Source organism: Malurus melanocephalus, unplaced genomic scaffold, assembly GCF_030028575.1.
Source record: "Malurus melanocephalus ecotype Western Australia unplaced genomic scaffold, MMel_1.1 scaffold_49, whole genome shotgun sequence".
Taxonomy (NCBI): domain Eukaryota; kingdom Metazoa; phylum Chordata; class Aves; order Passeriformes; family Maluridae; genus Malurus; species Malurus melanocephalus.
Window position 1 is genome coordinate 313,207 of NW_026623281.1, and position 15,816 is coordinate 329,022.

General features: G+C 38.0%; 1 protein-coding gene across 19 annotated transcripts in view; it reads right to left on the reverse strand.

The window, feature by feature from the left end:
- Positions 1–15,816, reverse strand: part of KCNMA1 (potassium calcium-activated channel subfamily M alpha 1) — a 380,586-nt gene that overhangs the window by 35,068 nt on the left and 329,702 nt on the right. For all 19 annotated transcript variants that reach the window (XM_057365171.1, XM_057365170.1, XM_057365167.1 and 16 more), the window contains 3 exons: positions 11,740–11,863; positions 8,639–8,863; positions 5,312–5,504 (listed from right to left, as the gene is read on the reverse strand). In XM_057365171.1, coding sequence (XP_057221154.1) covers positions 5,312–5,504; positions 8,639–8,863; positions 11,740–11,863 — 542 coding nt within the window. The remainder of the gene's footprint in view (positions 1–5,311; positions 5,505–8,638; positions 8,864–11,739; positions 11,864–15,816) is intronic.

Sequence of the window (15,816 nt, forward strand, 5' to 3'; positions counted from 1 at the left end):
TGAAGGCCCTAAAAAGATCTCTCATATGTTGAAATAGTGTTCCTAGGGAAAATTCTCATAAGTTGAAGTCATTCAGAAAACAGCTGCAATTGTTACTTTGCTGAAATACGTCTACACTGCTGTACTGTGATCTGTCTTAGAATGTCTGTGGACAAAATGTTACCATACTCCTCCCCTTTCTGTACTTTAGGCCTTCTTGGMGCTATAAGATCACTTGTCTTTATTGTTTACTAAGTGTTTTTTAATGAAATGTACTGCTCTTATTATATAGGACTCAAAATAAGATCTAAATCACCATCCAATAAAAGAAAATTATTGACTTGGATATCTGAAGTTACTACCCAGAGGCTACTCTGGTACAGTATTTATAAATCTCTAAACAGTTAGGTATAATTGTCTTTCTGGGTTTTGGGAAGAGAGCCAAATAGCAGCTTTAGTTACAACTGAAGATAAATATTTTGTGTTGGGCCATGTTCATCTGGTGGATAAAGTAACAAGTAAAATTCCCACAATGTAGGAGAGAAAAAAACCCCAAGAAAAATGAAAAACTAAATGGGAATAGTCAATACATAGTACTTGAAGAAGAAAGGATGGAAATGTCAACAAAATGAAGGAAAGGAAAATTACTGGAGGTCTCCCAAGTTAACTGCCAAGGCAGAACCCACCCCATATTCAGTCCTCCCRGGTGCTTTGGAAAAATGTTATGACTGGGGAGCACATGTTATGACTATGGATCTAACATTCTCTGGTCTGCTCTCTCCAAAATACTTCTTGATAAAATAATCTCCATTTCTACTTGAGGGAACAGAATGAGAAACAGAAAGGACAATAACAAAAAATCTCTGGTACCTGGGGGTGACCTTTCCCTGCAACACAAACACACACCTCACTACTGACCTTTCTAGGAAGACAATCAGTCAAGATCTATAAGAGGAAATCAAGGTAAACACAAGGCTCCCTCATCACAAAGAAGATACTTAGCTGAAGTTTATGAGCAATTTTGTGAAGTGGACCAAGCTCCAAATYTACAGCATTTTGTACTTCAAAATCTGAGATATCTTAATGGAAGCAATAGTTTGCTGCAGCCTCAGTGGGATACACTTTGGCCCTCCTGTCCATAGAATCTAGGTTCTAGGTCTCCCAAAGGCAATGAACTGCCCTGGTGATTTCCAAATGCTCATTTTCAGGACATTGGAGGCTGCAGCCCTAACCTCTAGCAAGCCTACGGAGCTGCCCAGTCAGCTYTGAAACAATCACTGCAGACAGCCATGAGCACGCCTTCAATGTGAGAACTCTGAGSACCACAGGTCCCATTTGAAAGAAATTCTTGTTCCTTCTGAGTRGGAGTACACATTTTGTAAAAGGAGACCAGCAAATCCTTTCAGAACAGTTAGTAAGCTTTTCCTTCTAAGGAGGGCAGCTTGTTTCCACTCACAGCTCTGAGCAGCCATGTGTTTGGTCATGTGTTCCCAGACAGMTGATGACGAACATGGATTTGACAACTTAGATCGTTTACTGCCATCCTCTCTGAATACCYCAGGTCATTTGTAGCTCTGGTCCAGAATATTATTTTTTTTCTTGTGTCTTGGAACTGTGAGTTGGATTTTTCTTCTGTGGAAGGCCGAGGCAGAGCACCRTGCTTGGGTAAGATGCAATTCTGGCAGGAGCAGTTATGACCCAAGGCAGGAAGGCCACAGGACTAAAGYGTTGCCAGACTAATAGTAGGTCCARATAATTACTGTAACCAGTCMAAAAACCTGGGCATATTTTAACTCCATAAGGAGACACCGTCAAGTCTTTGTTTCTGTATGAGAATGGCTGTGTGCGTTTTAAGTTCATCTTGAACTAGTAATGAAAAAATCCTTTATTGATGCAAACCAGATTAATTCAGAGCTGGTTTTTCAGCTGTTAATTCACTGGGAATTGGTAGCCCTATTGTTAGAGAACTTTCCCTTTCAGCAAAGCTCACTGTCATGTGTCCACCCACCTGCTCCTTCTACAAGAACTTTCCTCTCAGACTGCACCTGGCCTCCATTTCAAAGCTTTGTTCCTGGTTGGGAAGGGCGTGTTTAGATGAGCTGGCTACTGATCAGTGTTTATATGCCTTTGGTGTTACAGGGACTTTGGTGTTAAAAGAGATGATGAAGATGAGGCTCTGGCAAAAAGGGAATGAAAACCCCAAAATTGTGGATTCCTTTCCTGCTACCAACTTAGACAAAAGAGTTACAGATAGAGCCCTGTACTTCAGCACTTGCMAATGATTATGGTTTATCTGACAGTTACATAAATTTGTATCCTGCTTTTTATGGCACCCTTCTTGTACTGGTGTCCTCTTTTGCCTCATGCTGAAATTAAACAATCACAGACACAAACTAGAAAGACCCGTGTGTATTCAATAACCTTCAATTAAATTACTGGGTTTGGGKTTTTTTCAGAAATRTAAATATAAATTATGTATCAGGYTTTCATAAGAGATTCCACTKCTGAGTGACTACATAACCATATATACATAAATCTACAATATTTACTCAGAGTAGCAAGGGTAATGTTATACTGCTAAATCCCTCACTAAAAATCTTGTAGCTCAGCCCACATGTTTCTCAGACTGCTCATATATTTTGTTTTATTTCTTMTCTTTTCAACACCCTGTCACAGGTCAACTGACCTTCTGCCACACCTCCAGATTTCTAATGTCAGTGTTTCTGATGACCACTAATAGAAGTAACACAAAAGAACGACACAGAAGATCCAAAGTATGCTGCTGATCAACATATCTTAATTCAAAATCATACATTAAGATCTAGAAAACCTCAAGATTAGCAGTACTTGACGTTTGTACCAGCTAATGTGATAAGGATAAGTAAGTCAAGAAATACACAAATGTAAAATGACAAYTTAACTCTGTAAATAAAGGCACTTAATTGCCAGTAAGAACCTGTTAGTTTGTTGTAATACGCTGCTTGTTGACCAGCAAAGGTTGAATCACCTGGTTTATATAATTGTCATGATAGTTGTGTCCACCGTATGTTAAAGCTGCATTTCAAAGACAAAGTGTCACATTGCATAGAATTTCCAGTGAAGTTTGTGCTATCTACTGATCTAACTGCTTCTGACAGTCTAATAATTTTATTCAAGGTCTTTCATGAAAATTTACTTTATTGAAAGGCACACAACCAATTCGGGACTTGTGGTTATCATAAACAGATAATTTACTGTACAGATAATTATTTTCTGAAGCAACTGGGCTGACAAGAACCCCTCCTTAGTCACTGCTCCCAGTTAAAACAGGTTATGGTTCCCTGCCTTACGTTATGCCCTGTTTCCCCAGAACAGCTTTGGAAAGAGTCACCCTTTATTTTTTAAAATGCAGTCCGGTATTTACCTGAAGAAATGTCAAAAACATCTAAGAATGTGCTCACCTATTGYTCCTCTGCTTCTCTGCATCAGGAGCATTTAGCAGAGCTAAAGGGATTTGGACCATGGCCATGTTCACCTCCCAACCTACAGAGGCTAACACCAGCAGCAGCCTGGTATCACAGATTCTCAGAACAGTTCAGTCTGGAAGGGTCTTATTTCCTGCTCAAAGCAGAGTCAGCTGTGAGGTTAGATCAGTTCTTCAAGCTTTATGCACTCASGTCTTGAACACCTCCAAGGATGGAGARTGAAAAAAGGGAGGTGTTCATGTGGTGCACAACACTGAACCCCCTCACTGTGGGGTGGTCTAAGATCCTGTGTGCTCCCAAAGGTAAAATACAACAGACAGGTGCTGGAAACATCTCTGACATTTCTCTAACATCTAAGAGGAAAATTCTCTCAGCTCATGGTCAAGAAGAGATTCTTGATTATTTTTATTCTGTGTGTGGTAGGAGACTGAGAGAGATTCATCAGAGAACAGCCATTAGCCTGGGAGTGAACGTGCAGATTTAGTTTTGAGACACAGGATTTCAAATCCCAGGCCTAAATTAGTGAAACAAGGAACTCCTATGCCTGTCTTCCACTTCTGCAATGAATTTTCTTATCATGATTATGAGCTATCAGAGTGTGACCAAATGAGTCTCACAAAGTTATAGGGAAAGAACTCTAAAATATTTGGAGTTATATTATTTCCAAACTTTGAACACTCATGGGATTGAATACAACAAGTCTCTTCCTCTTCTTCTCTAAATCTACTTTTCATCCAGAGAACTGTCCAATTTGACTTTGAAAATTTCAAACTTTTACCTTCCTGGTACAATTTAATTTCAGTATTAAAATCCACCATTTTACTGCGGATTCTAAGAAAAAATTTTCTCTGTTCAAGTTTCTATGTTCGAGAAGCTACACTGCGGCCTCTGATTTTTGGCACATAATTCCTATTTCCTGATTAGAGTGTAAAGAGGAAAATCTAAACTTAATCTTAGTTCTCACAGACCTTGAGGGAAAACTATCTCTAGATCAGGCTCACAGGGAAACTGCAGACCAAAGCACAATCCTTTCCACCTACATTTATAGCAGAACTAGATCCAGAGGGAATATTTACTGCAGCAGTTAATAGGTTTATCAAAGGTAGGACTTCAGCTGCATAAACTGCAAGACCCTTCAGGGATGGGAAGATGATTGTTTTCACACTGATGGTCTTTGCCAGGGTGCTTATGACTGCTTTGCAGCTGCTTTGCACAGGCACAGATGGTGYAAAATAGCCTTTGGCYACCTATGAATCTGTCCCCTACKCTCAGGAAAGACTGAAGGATTTTGTTCAATGTCCTTAAATGGGATSAGTACATGTCAAACCATGGGAAGAAATCAGCTTTGAGTTAATTCTCAGTGGCTTCTTGAACAAGACGGTACCAGAGCTGTAAAGAAAATTTGAAGTTCTTGCTCTTTTTATTTTACTTTCTGGCTTGTATTACTCAAACTTGTATTTTCTCTGTGGTTTTGATGTGTTTTATGAAAAAGAAATTTTATTAGACAGCAGTTTCAGGTATTCCAAACAATAACTGCAAGGTATCATTGGTTATATAACAGCAACTCCCCCTGTAAGAAAGCCACAGTGAGAAAACGATGGTTTTCTATATTACCTAGGCAAATCTTAAAATTGAGAAAACGCCAGTTTCACGTTCATTCATTTTCACTTTCACTCTGAACGATGTGCTTTGTGATGCAGCACAGAAACTACGAGGCTGTCCCTTTAAGAGCCATCACACCAATCAGCAGGTTTAACTGTCAAGCGAGCTGATGTAGGGCTCTTTGAATTACTGAGTGAGGGATATTCTTCCTGCCAGGTCCTGTCCCCTGTAGGCACTGCAGAGAAGTATTATAGGGCAGTCCTTACCTTGGGAATTAGCCTGCAAGACCCCAATGCTGTCATCAAACTGCATAGATTTGATGTTGAGTGACGCCAAGATGCATTCCTTGTCCTGCAGCGAAGCATCATCAATATTATTCTGATTGGCTGACAGGATAACGCACATGTCGCAGAGGTTGATGTTGACAGCCCTTAAATCAGCCCGACTTAATGGCGTACCCTTCGGCACAGGGAAAAAAAAAGGGGGGGTGCAGAAGAGGGGAAAAAAGAAAAACAAATTAAAGATTGAGAAGGAGCTTTGGGAAATTATTTAACAAGTATCTTTTTTATGCTCTGACATTAAGCTGGTCTAACTATGTGCCAGGGAATAGGAGATGTGTGCTAATCTAAAGGGTAGTTGGTGCTGATGGCAGCATTTTAGGTTCAGTCTCAATACTCAGTCAAGCTMTTACTAACAAACAAGAAACAGGAATAATGCCAGCATTCTACATCTCATCGGTGACTTGAAATTGTCTTGATTTAAGTTGCTATCATGTGGCAACCTCTGGCTCTCTGAATATAACAAGCGGGGTGTTTTAAATGTCTATTTATCTACTACCAAGTCACAATGGTCTTGGGCAAAAGAACAGCAATTTAAAGAGGAAARCATTACGTGTCCTGCACATTTGAAATGCAATCAGGATAAAGCTATTTTTTCTACCTAAAGCAATACACAGAAAAGGTTAATCCTTTTCAAAGCACGCTTTRGGTGCTTCCAGAAGGAAAACACACTGATCTTCAAAGCTGCGTGATTAAACCCTTTGAAACAAAAGCAGGACTTTATCCTAATGGGCACAACTCCTGCAACATTCCCTGCTCCTCAGCTCTCAATCAGAGAATGCAATCATGAAAATAAAATGTTGTTCTAGCCTGTGGATCTTCTTCATAGTTAAAAGAACTGAGATATGATGCATAATATAATTTTTTTTTTTTGTTTAAAATTACACTTGCCTTTCACATCCAGCAGTCCTCAACTGTAGTTACAGAATAGTAAGTCTATGTCAGAGGGGCTGCAARGTCCAGGAAAAAGACCTTTTTTTAAATGGAAACTAGATTCTGCTCTGCTGCCTCACATGGTTTGGTAGCCAAAGACCCTAATGATGAGCAGACATAACTGTCCCCTTGTCACACAGCGACTGATAAAACCAAGTCAAGACCCTGCTCTTCCATCTCCTGATCACTCATGGTGAACATCTGAACTCCACTGAGAGTTCTCAATGAAAAAGTGAATTTAAAATGCACACAGGGAAGGAAGAGCTCAATTCTTATTCAGTGATTTCCAGCTTAATTATTCCATGTAACTTTCAATAATTTGAGGCACGAAACCTTGCAAAAAAMCAATATGTATCAAACAGATATTATTTCAGTATAAACTGCTGAAAAGTTAGAATATGATTATTCTGGCCACCTTAATCCTGCCCTTTGTGTCTGCACTGTGCACCAAGTGAAGCAGGATTCCTGTGGGGAAAAATAATATGCAATCATGTAATTAATTAAAGGCTCACTCCTAATGATTTTATGCAAAGGGACAGAATTAAGGCTGCCTGAGGATATATAAAATTGGCATTTGTCTACTTTTTTAAGAGTTTACTCAGCAGCTTAAAGGCCTCTTTTAATACAGACTTTCAATTCCACTTTTCGTTTTTTAAACCTGGACAAATGTTTTTATATCCAGCTGTAACCACATCTCCATCAGATTATCAGCAGCAAGTTTTACCTTGTGAACCAAAGCACAGAGAAGTAGAAAAGCGGCCTCTCTTTGACACATTTCCTACAAGTGTAATCTCAGAAACTTAAGTAAATTTTAAAATTAGTACAATTAGATTAGAAAAATGCTGCTATTTTTAACTTTACATCATCATTTTGAACCAGATAGGCTGGAAAAAAAATGTAAAAAACAGTAATGAAGTCTGTGTGATCTTCACTRCCCTGGATAACTACGTCAGATACAAATCCTTTATAAAATTCTGTATTTTTAAAGGTGCATCAACTAACTAAACTGTTCATGTCAAAATTAATCTAAGGCTATTCTGAATTTTGGTGTAAACTGGGGAAAGTAAAGCATTTCTTTAACGCCTCTTCAGAATTCAGAATTGAAACTTTCCAAAAACTCATTATAATAATGGATACACATTATATACTGGCAGCAGTAGCAGGATTCTATTCTGCTTGGTAGTTCAACAGTATTATCAATTTAATTCTGATTCCTCAGTCTTTAGCCTTCACAGTGACTGGAATTAAAAGGAATTGGCAGAAAGAAGAGGATATTAACTGACCAAATCTGATATTGACACCATTTTTGTGACAGCAGAGAATCTTGTGACACCATCTGTTGGATCAGATTACAGCAAAATGCCAAGGGCTAACACTAAAACTGCATTTACAGTAACAAAGACCTACAGTCTGAATTAATCAAAAAGCAAAGACAGTCCTTTCATTCTATAGCTATTTTCCCAATTAGTCAGTTAAGGTTACATCCATCATTGATTCATTTATTTTTAACTGCTGAAATATAACTATCAAGAACTCACCTACTTATAATTTTTCATTCTGAAAAAAAAGTCTAAACTAACTTTACTATATAAAAAAGAACATTTTCTTTCATACCTATACCATGGGCTCCCACTTGTCATTTATAGCTATGGTCACCTATGATCAGCAGTTTGGATTGCTGCATTTATTATCCTGCAGCTCTGGATTCTACATTTTGGTCACATGAGTGAATCCTAATGATATAGAGGAGAAAAAGGACCTTTGTGGTTCTAGTGGTTGTGCCTACTAAAATCAATAGGAGCTTTTCATTGATTTAAAAGGATCAGGATTTTGCTACACTTCCAAGCAGGACTCTGAACTGAAATGCCATGGCAGTGTTCCCTATAAAGTCCACAAGAAGTCTTTATGAACACACATAAATATTACTTAGATAGAGTAACAGTAATTTTTTCAAAGGTTTTGTGGATATAAATACATAAATAATATCATAAATAACTCCTGTCATTCTGTCAGGGAAATCACAAGATCAGAACCAGCCCCATGCAGTGCACTACAGTGAATGTTCAATACATAACACAGCTAATACATCTGATAGCAGCTGAAATTCATCTGATGAGGATGACGAGGAACCAAACACTGCAGCAAATATCTTCTAATAAGGTCTCACAGGGCTCTGCTTTCATAGACACAGTAAAGGGAAAATCTAAGTCCTCAGGCCTATAAGCAGACAAAAGTAAAAAAGCCTAAGATCAAAGTCAATACGAATCTGTCCAGTCGGTGTCCTAAATAACAAAGTATCAATAATATGGCTTTTGAACTTACAGGCAAGATTGAAACCTTGGGGAAGTTATGCAGTGTCTCCCATTCCCTTCTCAGGTATTCAAGTGAACCCACAAACACAATGTGCTTGAGTTCATGGTAGTGAAAGTTGCTGGCTCGTAATGGCATCACTAAATTTCTTAATCCAATCAAAGCAGATTTAACATCCCCAAATATGCAAACGACTACATGCCCACTTAAAACTGTCATCGCTGCTTCACTTCGAGTCTAAAAAAAAAACAAACAAAACAAAACAAAAAGACAAGGGAAAAATGAAACAAAGGGAATCTTAAATCATATATTGAGTTTAAAACCAGGAGAAATACAACTGTCAATATTGTTCATGCACAAAGAAGCAGTTTGATAACAGCTGTTCATTTTATGCTCATTTATCTATAATTAAATGTGCTCAGCAGAAAAAAATAAATTTCTTGTTAGCAAATCCTTTGGCATTTAGCAAGACATTGTACTGGACCAAATTCTGGTCTCGTATAAGTTTCTGCACATGAGGATTGTGACTCTGGTGACAATCAAAATACCACAGGTTTAGCTAAGGATCATAGAAAAGAGATGCAAAATCATGCCCTAGTTGAAAAATCACTAGTTGCATTTTTTCTGGACTAATTTCAAAAGGAAAATGTTGAGGGTCCAGTGGTCCTAATAGGGCTTTGTGATGCTACTCAGATCCTGTGAATTGAGGTCCACAGTCTGTTAGAGTCAAGGCTCTTATTCCAGGACAAGCTGCTGTTACTCTGAGAAGCAACCCATGGATGCTCTGCATGGCTCTGCTATGCAATGGATACCCACTACACTCCACAGAAATTCTCTCCATGAGAAAATAAAGGGCAAGTTTCTGACTAATACTAAATTTTCAGGCCAATTGGACATACTGAGGAAAAAGGTCTCATGGAGAATATTTAAACCATGTCCAGAATTATCTTCTTGTCTCAGTGAAAGAATAAATTTTTGCAATGATTTCAGCATTGTTTAGGTCTGTTGAGCAGGCAACAGAAACACCAAGATGATTAAATAAAGCCACAAGGCAAAAACGACCTTAACTTGTGGAGCCAGTCTTGGCATTGCTGTGCTCCATCAAGTAGCTGGAGATCCACTGATACCATATTGCCAAGATGTTGTACACTCATCACCATTACACAGAAAGTTTTGCCACTAGAACAGTGGCGAACTGCACAATTTTCCTCTCACTTATCCATAGCATATGTCATTTTTCTAAACTATGGAAGCATGGTGATGTGCAGTACAGATTGGAATATGCAGCAGTTACAGGCTCATTATGTCAGAAGAATGGAAACTCTGATTAGAAGTTTTCTCATCAGTTAAAAAATGCATGAGCTTTCAATTTCTCCAGGGCAATTACACTGATTTTCATAGAGCTTGACCAAGATAGGCATCTTGGCCCTTCAAACAGCAGAAGCTGTGAGTGAATCCTCAAGTGAAGCATGTAAATTGTCCCATCCTCTGTCCATGCATCTGAAACATTCAGACTTTACAAGACAGAGACCAAGTCTTGAAAGCAAGTATGTAAAAAATACATACTTCATTCTCTAGTCATAAATCTGTATGTAGCCATATATGGCAAAAACCCCTTTCTTACTACCTGATACTGCTGGAACATCAGAGCCAAAACACATCTTGGGCAGAAAAATTAATTCTTTTCTGATTGAGGCATCATCAAGTATCAATTAGAAGACAACCTGGGAAATCCCATCATCTTCAAATTATGCACTAATTTGTACTTGCGTGGTCTCTAAGGACAGCATTAAATTTGCATAGACATGAATGTAGACATAAATTGTGGACTGTGAGTTTGGAAAGGTGTAGGGAAGCATTTTGCTGGCAGTGTCCTTATGGATGCAGAGAGAACCTGGWCAGACTTGCAAATTCACAGGCTGATAGTGGAAAAAAACTAACATGGCATAACCAAGAGAAGATGACCATTTTTGGAGGAACACTTTTCAAAGTAGGGCAACATGTATTTTGTCAGCTAAAATGTGTTTATAACACAAAGGCACACTTCTATCTCTGTCTATTACAAAGTATTGTAAAGCAGGGCTACCCCTTTTTGCCTGCTGATTACAAATAAATGACACCATTTAAAGCTGTTCAGGCAAACTCCATCTCAAAGCTCCATCTCCAAAATTTGGAACTGCTTGACTGTTAAAACACCRATATTGCAATTCCAGGCAATGTCAGAGTTATTACAGAAACCCCCGAGGAGAGCTGGAGACAAGCTTTTAACCCCTGATTGCTGGAATTACTGGGGCTGCCACCATCGTTGGCTACACCATGCCACGGTGCAGCAAAGTCTGAGAGAGCAGGCTCACAAAAAGCTTTATCAAGTGCGACAAAGTGAAGATCCACCAGGGAGCTCATTTCAAATATAATCAGTTTTGCGCACGAGATCTGGGGTTGGGTACTTGCTACTCTTTCTTAGGTATGAGTACATGAACACAAGTGGCATAAACTTTCAAAATGGACTGTGATAGGCCTCCTAATTATTTTTAATGACTCGAGTCAGTTTGATGGATTTCCCAGTTAGGAGAAATGCAACAAACATAGACAAGGCTCACTGCAACATGCTAGAGTCACAGCAGCAGCACTGCTTGCTCTGGCTTATTTGGGCATCTTGAAATCGTGGGAATTGAGAGAGAAGTTCTAAGCAAAATTAATTAAAAAATCAATTAACAATAATTAATAAAACATGAACAAATAAGAGGTAAGTCAAAACAATATGTGCCTGTGTTAGAATCATTACCGCCTTGTGCAAAAAAAAGAAAAATGGGGTATGCAAGCATTTAAGTTTTTCTAATCTTTATTCTCTAAMGATTTAAACCAAATATGCAAATTTTAGCTTATAAGAAAGAAATTCCCTATCCTGCATGAATTTGTACTGTTGCAGTGGCATAAACATTTATGCAATCAAAATCTTTTCATCAAAATCCTGCTTTCAGGTTCATCACTTGGTGCTCCTGATTTCAATACACTGAATTTTGYGATATTTGAGACTAATTTATTAATCCATTAGGCATCAGTTCTGTGGTTTAAATAACTTTTTTCAAACACAACTTATCATCAATACCTACCAAAATGACCTTTTCAATATCTTTGGCTGGACACCAATGAAACATCCCKGTAGAGTCGTATTTTTTCACGTTGGCATCCATATTGTCAATCTGCTCATTGCCAGGAATTAACAAGGGGTCATGCCTGGGGAAAAACAAGTTGAGGACAACATAAATGGAAAATATTATGAATTATGGATGGAAAGATATCCCAAGAGCTGTGTACAAAGAGGGATAAAAGTAAAAAAAARTGAAATGTATTTACACTTTAACATGCTTTCAATAAGGACCTTTTTAAACAAAAGCTGCACAGAAAAAAAAATTTTTCTACATTTTGGATGCAGTTTCAAAGATTTTCTGTACTCTTCTAGACCAATAAACATTTAATTTTAAATAGGGTTTTCTGATACCACCTCACCCATACAAGATTTTTTTCTTTCCAGTCCCACCCCTCTGAAATAAATATCGAAGTTGCTATAGGCATCTGCAATGAAGTAGAAGGATAGGAACAGAGCCCCATGCTGACTGACTGGCAGAAGTATGGAAAGCCAATTACTTGCTTTTACCACATACAACTTCTGACGTGATGCTCTTCACAGTAAAAGCTTTAACAGGCTGCACTTTAAATATTTTAGCAATTTGCCCAATCATATTTTGCTTTCCCAAACTGAAGCCCTTTAAAGATTCAACAGTATGTCATTTTAGAGCAGACTGACTAACAAATGCCCACATCTGGAATACATGATTTTAATACCAAACAACAATGTCCATTTTCTCTGACAACTCTACCTGTGATAACCTTSTAAGTGTTTCTGCAGCAACATTTTAAAGCACGAGGCTTCTCAAAGGAGAAGCAAATGAAAGACATTTTTATGAACTTGCTCTCCAGTATATAGCTACATCTAAGCACAGGCACACACAGTTCTTTAATTTATATGCTAAAATCAAACATTAAGCTAAGTACTAAGTGACTCCAACACTCTCAGATGCTGCTGAAGACCCCTAAGTGACTGCATTATACAATAGCACTAGAAGAACTGTATTCACAAGGTACAGGGTAAACTGACCCTAAAATCTTATACTTAGCATGATTTAACAGTGCTTTGTCTGGAAAGCCACAGTCTTTACCRCAGATTTTTGTCACGAATGCTTGAAATATCTTGATATAGAACGGAACATTTCAGAGTAGAAAGTGTTTGCAATGTAAGAATACGCTAAGTACCCTGACACAGGCATCCTAATTTTAAAGCAGTTTGCCCTTTGAAGCCTGTTAAAGAAATGCCCATATTGTCTGAGCTCTTGAAACTGGAAAGTTTCCTGCTTTTAAAGCATTTGAACCAGCACACGGTGGTGAGAGCCTCTGTTGTGCATGGTCTGTAAAAACAGACTCTGAACACAGTGTGTGATACAGGTAAATTTACCCTGAATATGGTGTGCTGAGTTACCATGCAACCAACAGTTACACCTGCATTCCTTTGAAAGGTATAATCTCAAATTCAGTCAGGGTGATCAGTTAGTGTAGTTTTATAGTCAATTATTACACATCTATTGAAATGAGTGGAAAATTCTCACTCATTTCACTCAGACAGGGTCAGCTCCAAAGAAAGTTGTTCCAAACAAGTTGAGGAACTATTAATACAATGTTCCATTTAAACCAGAATCTTCTCATGCTTTAAGACAATCMATGCCCTACAAGGCAAAGACACAARTCAGACTCATCTGGAAAAAWGAAACACTATGTTTTCGAARTTTTTACATTCTCTCAGCAGAGATACAGTTTAGTGATTTCACTATAACCCACTGGCAGCAGAGGAACTCCAGTGGACTACCTTCAGGCTCTGACGCTACTCCAAGCTGAATAATGACAGGCCTTGGAAAAATGTGCTCCCTCTCTTGTAGGAAGCAGAGAAGAGAAAATGTGCTCCCTCTCTTTGTTGCAGAAAAAGCTGCAAAGGAGTTTGTTGTGGGGATTTGATTGTTGTTCTGTTACTGATTTTTTCTTTTAATTTCTAGGAAAATGTCTAGACTCTGCATTCTCTTCCTCCATCCAGCAGTAAGCTGCAGCCACGGCAGTTTTGACTGATAGCTGAGATGCTGCTCAGTGGGCATTCCCCACCAGCTCAGAGCTGATAATAACAATAAGGTCTGCAACTGGGACCACACTTCCATTTGAAGAATGTACTAATGTTCAAACRTTTAGTGGTGCTCTGTCTCAGGTATTTTTTTATAATGGAATGYGTTAGGTATGTGTTTCAAAAATCAGAAAGTGTGCCAAAAATTAGGAACCYTCAGGAGTTTCCAGAGAGAAATGTTTTTCTTTCTGTTGTTTTAGGGTTAGGGCTTTTTTCCCCCCAATACTTTCACAAAACATTTTTTCCTGAGGTTTTCTAGAGGAGCACTGAAACAAAAGCAAAGTTCACCAGTCAAATCACCTTCCTTTCCTCTCAGAAATCAAGCACATATAAGAAGGAATTATCTTTTCCCCCACCCTTTATCAGAAAAATAAATAATATTARTATTAAAAAATAAATAATAAATTTATTTTTATAAAACRCCACATTCTACTTTTTTCCAATCAGTGTTTCCTTTCTGCACTGAGATTTAAAATTAAATAGATCATCTGAAGCTTCAACACAAATGAAAATTTAGTGACACTCTAATCCCAGTGGCAAAAATTATTCACAAAAATGATACAATTTGAAAGGAATGTTATAACAAACCAGGTGGTAACAGATATTTGAAATCAATTTATGGTCAACTGCCTTGAGGTTTAAGGCAATTTTTAGAGTGTGAGTGCTTAAAGCGTAGTGTRGTTCTTTTGGGTTTTGCATCCTAAAAGGGAACATCCAAAGTAGCTTGTGCCAAAGGTTTATTAGGATWTTTTAGGCTTAAACAAAAGTGAGCTGAGGGAAGAACAAAGAATGTGAATCATCAGATATAACTCCCTCTTGAAGTTTTAGGTAATGATTTTTGATTTTAAAAAAAACACCCAAACTTTAGGATTTTTGGGTTTTTTTTTTTAATCAATGCATGCATTTCTTTGCAGTATCAGAAACTGCTGGACTTTGCTTTACTGCTTGGAGAACAGCAAATGGGAACCTTAAAGGAAGCAAACAAGATGGGACAAATAACACRAGAGTATGCTAAGGGATAATTTTGGGTTTTTACTATTTTTACTCTTAGAGAATGGACAATTGCCTGAGAAGGACTCTGTGATGTGACCAGCCACATTCTGTTTCAGAATCTGCAGGGTTATATATATAAATGTGTTTATTGAATTTAATTTTTTTGGGCTAAGATGTTATTTTATTCTCTTTTTAACCAATGTCTTTTCATTCTTAGTAAAGGGGTCCCTGAAGAAGTCCATGGACATTGGAAATCGTTTGCTACTGAGATACAACTTTGTCCTCAGATATGTGTAGCAGAAGATAAATTGACTTATGTACTTAAAAACTGAACTGATCAGAACAGTGATAAAATATTATTACACTTTGGACAAACACATCCTTATTAATAAGATGATCTAAACCTGTTTTGCAAATACTAAAAAATAATTAAGACAGACACACAGAGAGGCCAAAGCTGTCAAATCTGCCTAAGGCATTTGGAYACCCTCTTCCCATTAAAATTTATATTACACAAAGCATTAGAGTTGCTGCCCTTACAGCCAAATCCTGGACTGRATGTTTCTAGAGCCTCTCTGCCTCCTCATCCTTGAAGATGGCCCTGTCAARCTGTGCTTGAGTCACACTGGCAGGTCACTGCAGAAATGCTTACACTCATGCTGCAGCTATTATGTTCTCCAGGCCTGCAGTCATCTGCTTCAAGAATTCAAATCATAGGAAGAAAAGCACTTTGTATCAAGTAAATCAACAAATCAATAGTATTTGTTTTAATTGAGATGTTGGTTTTTATGACTTGCAATGACCAAAGCATTTGATCATTCCAGCTAGGAAAGGACAGGCTTGTAGAGCCTGTATGGGAGGAAAGRAACAAAAGTTAAATTTCCCTCATCCATAACCCCAGTTTAAAAATAGCTCCTCTGGTTCTTATGGCAGATATTACATACGCATGACTTAAAATGAAGAGCAAAAYACC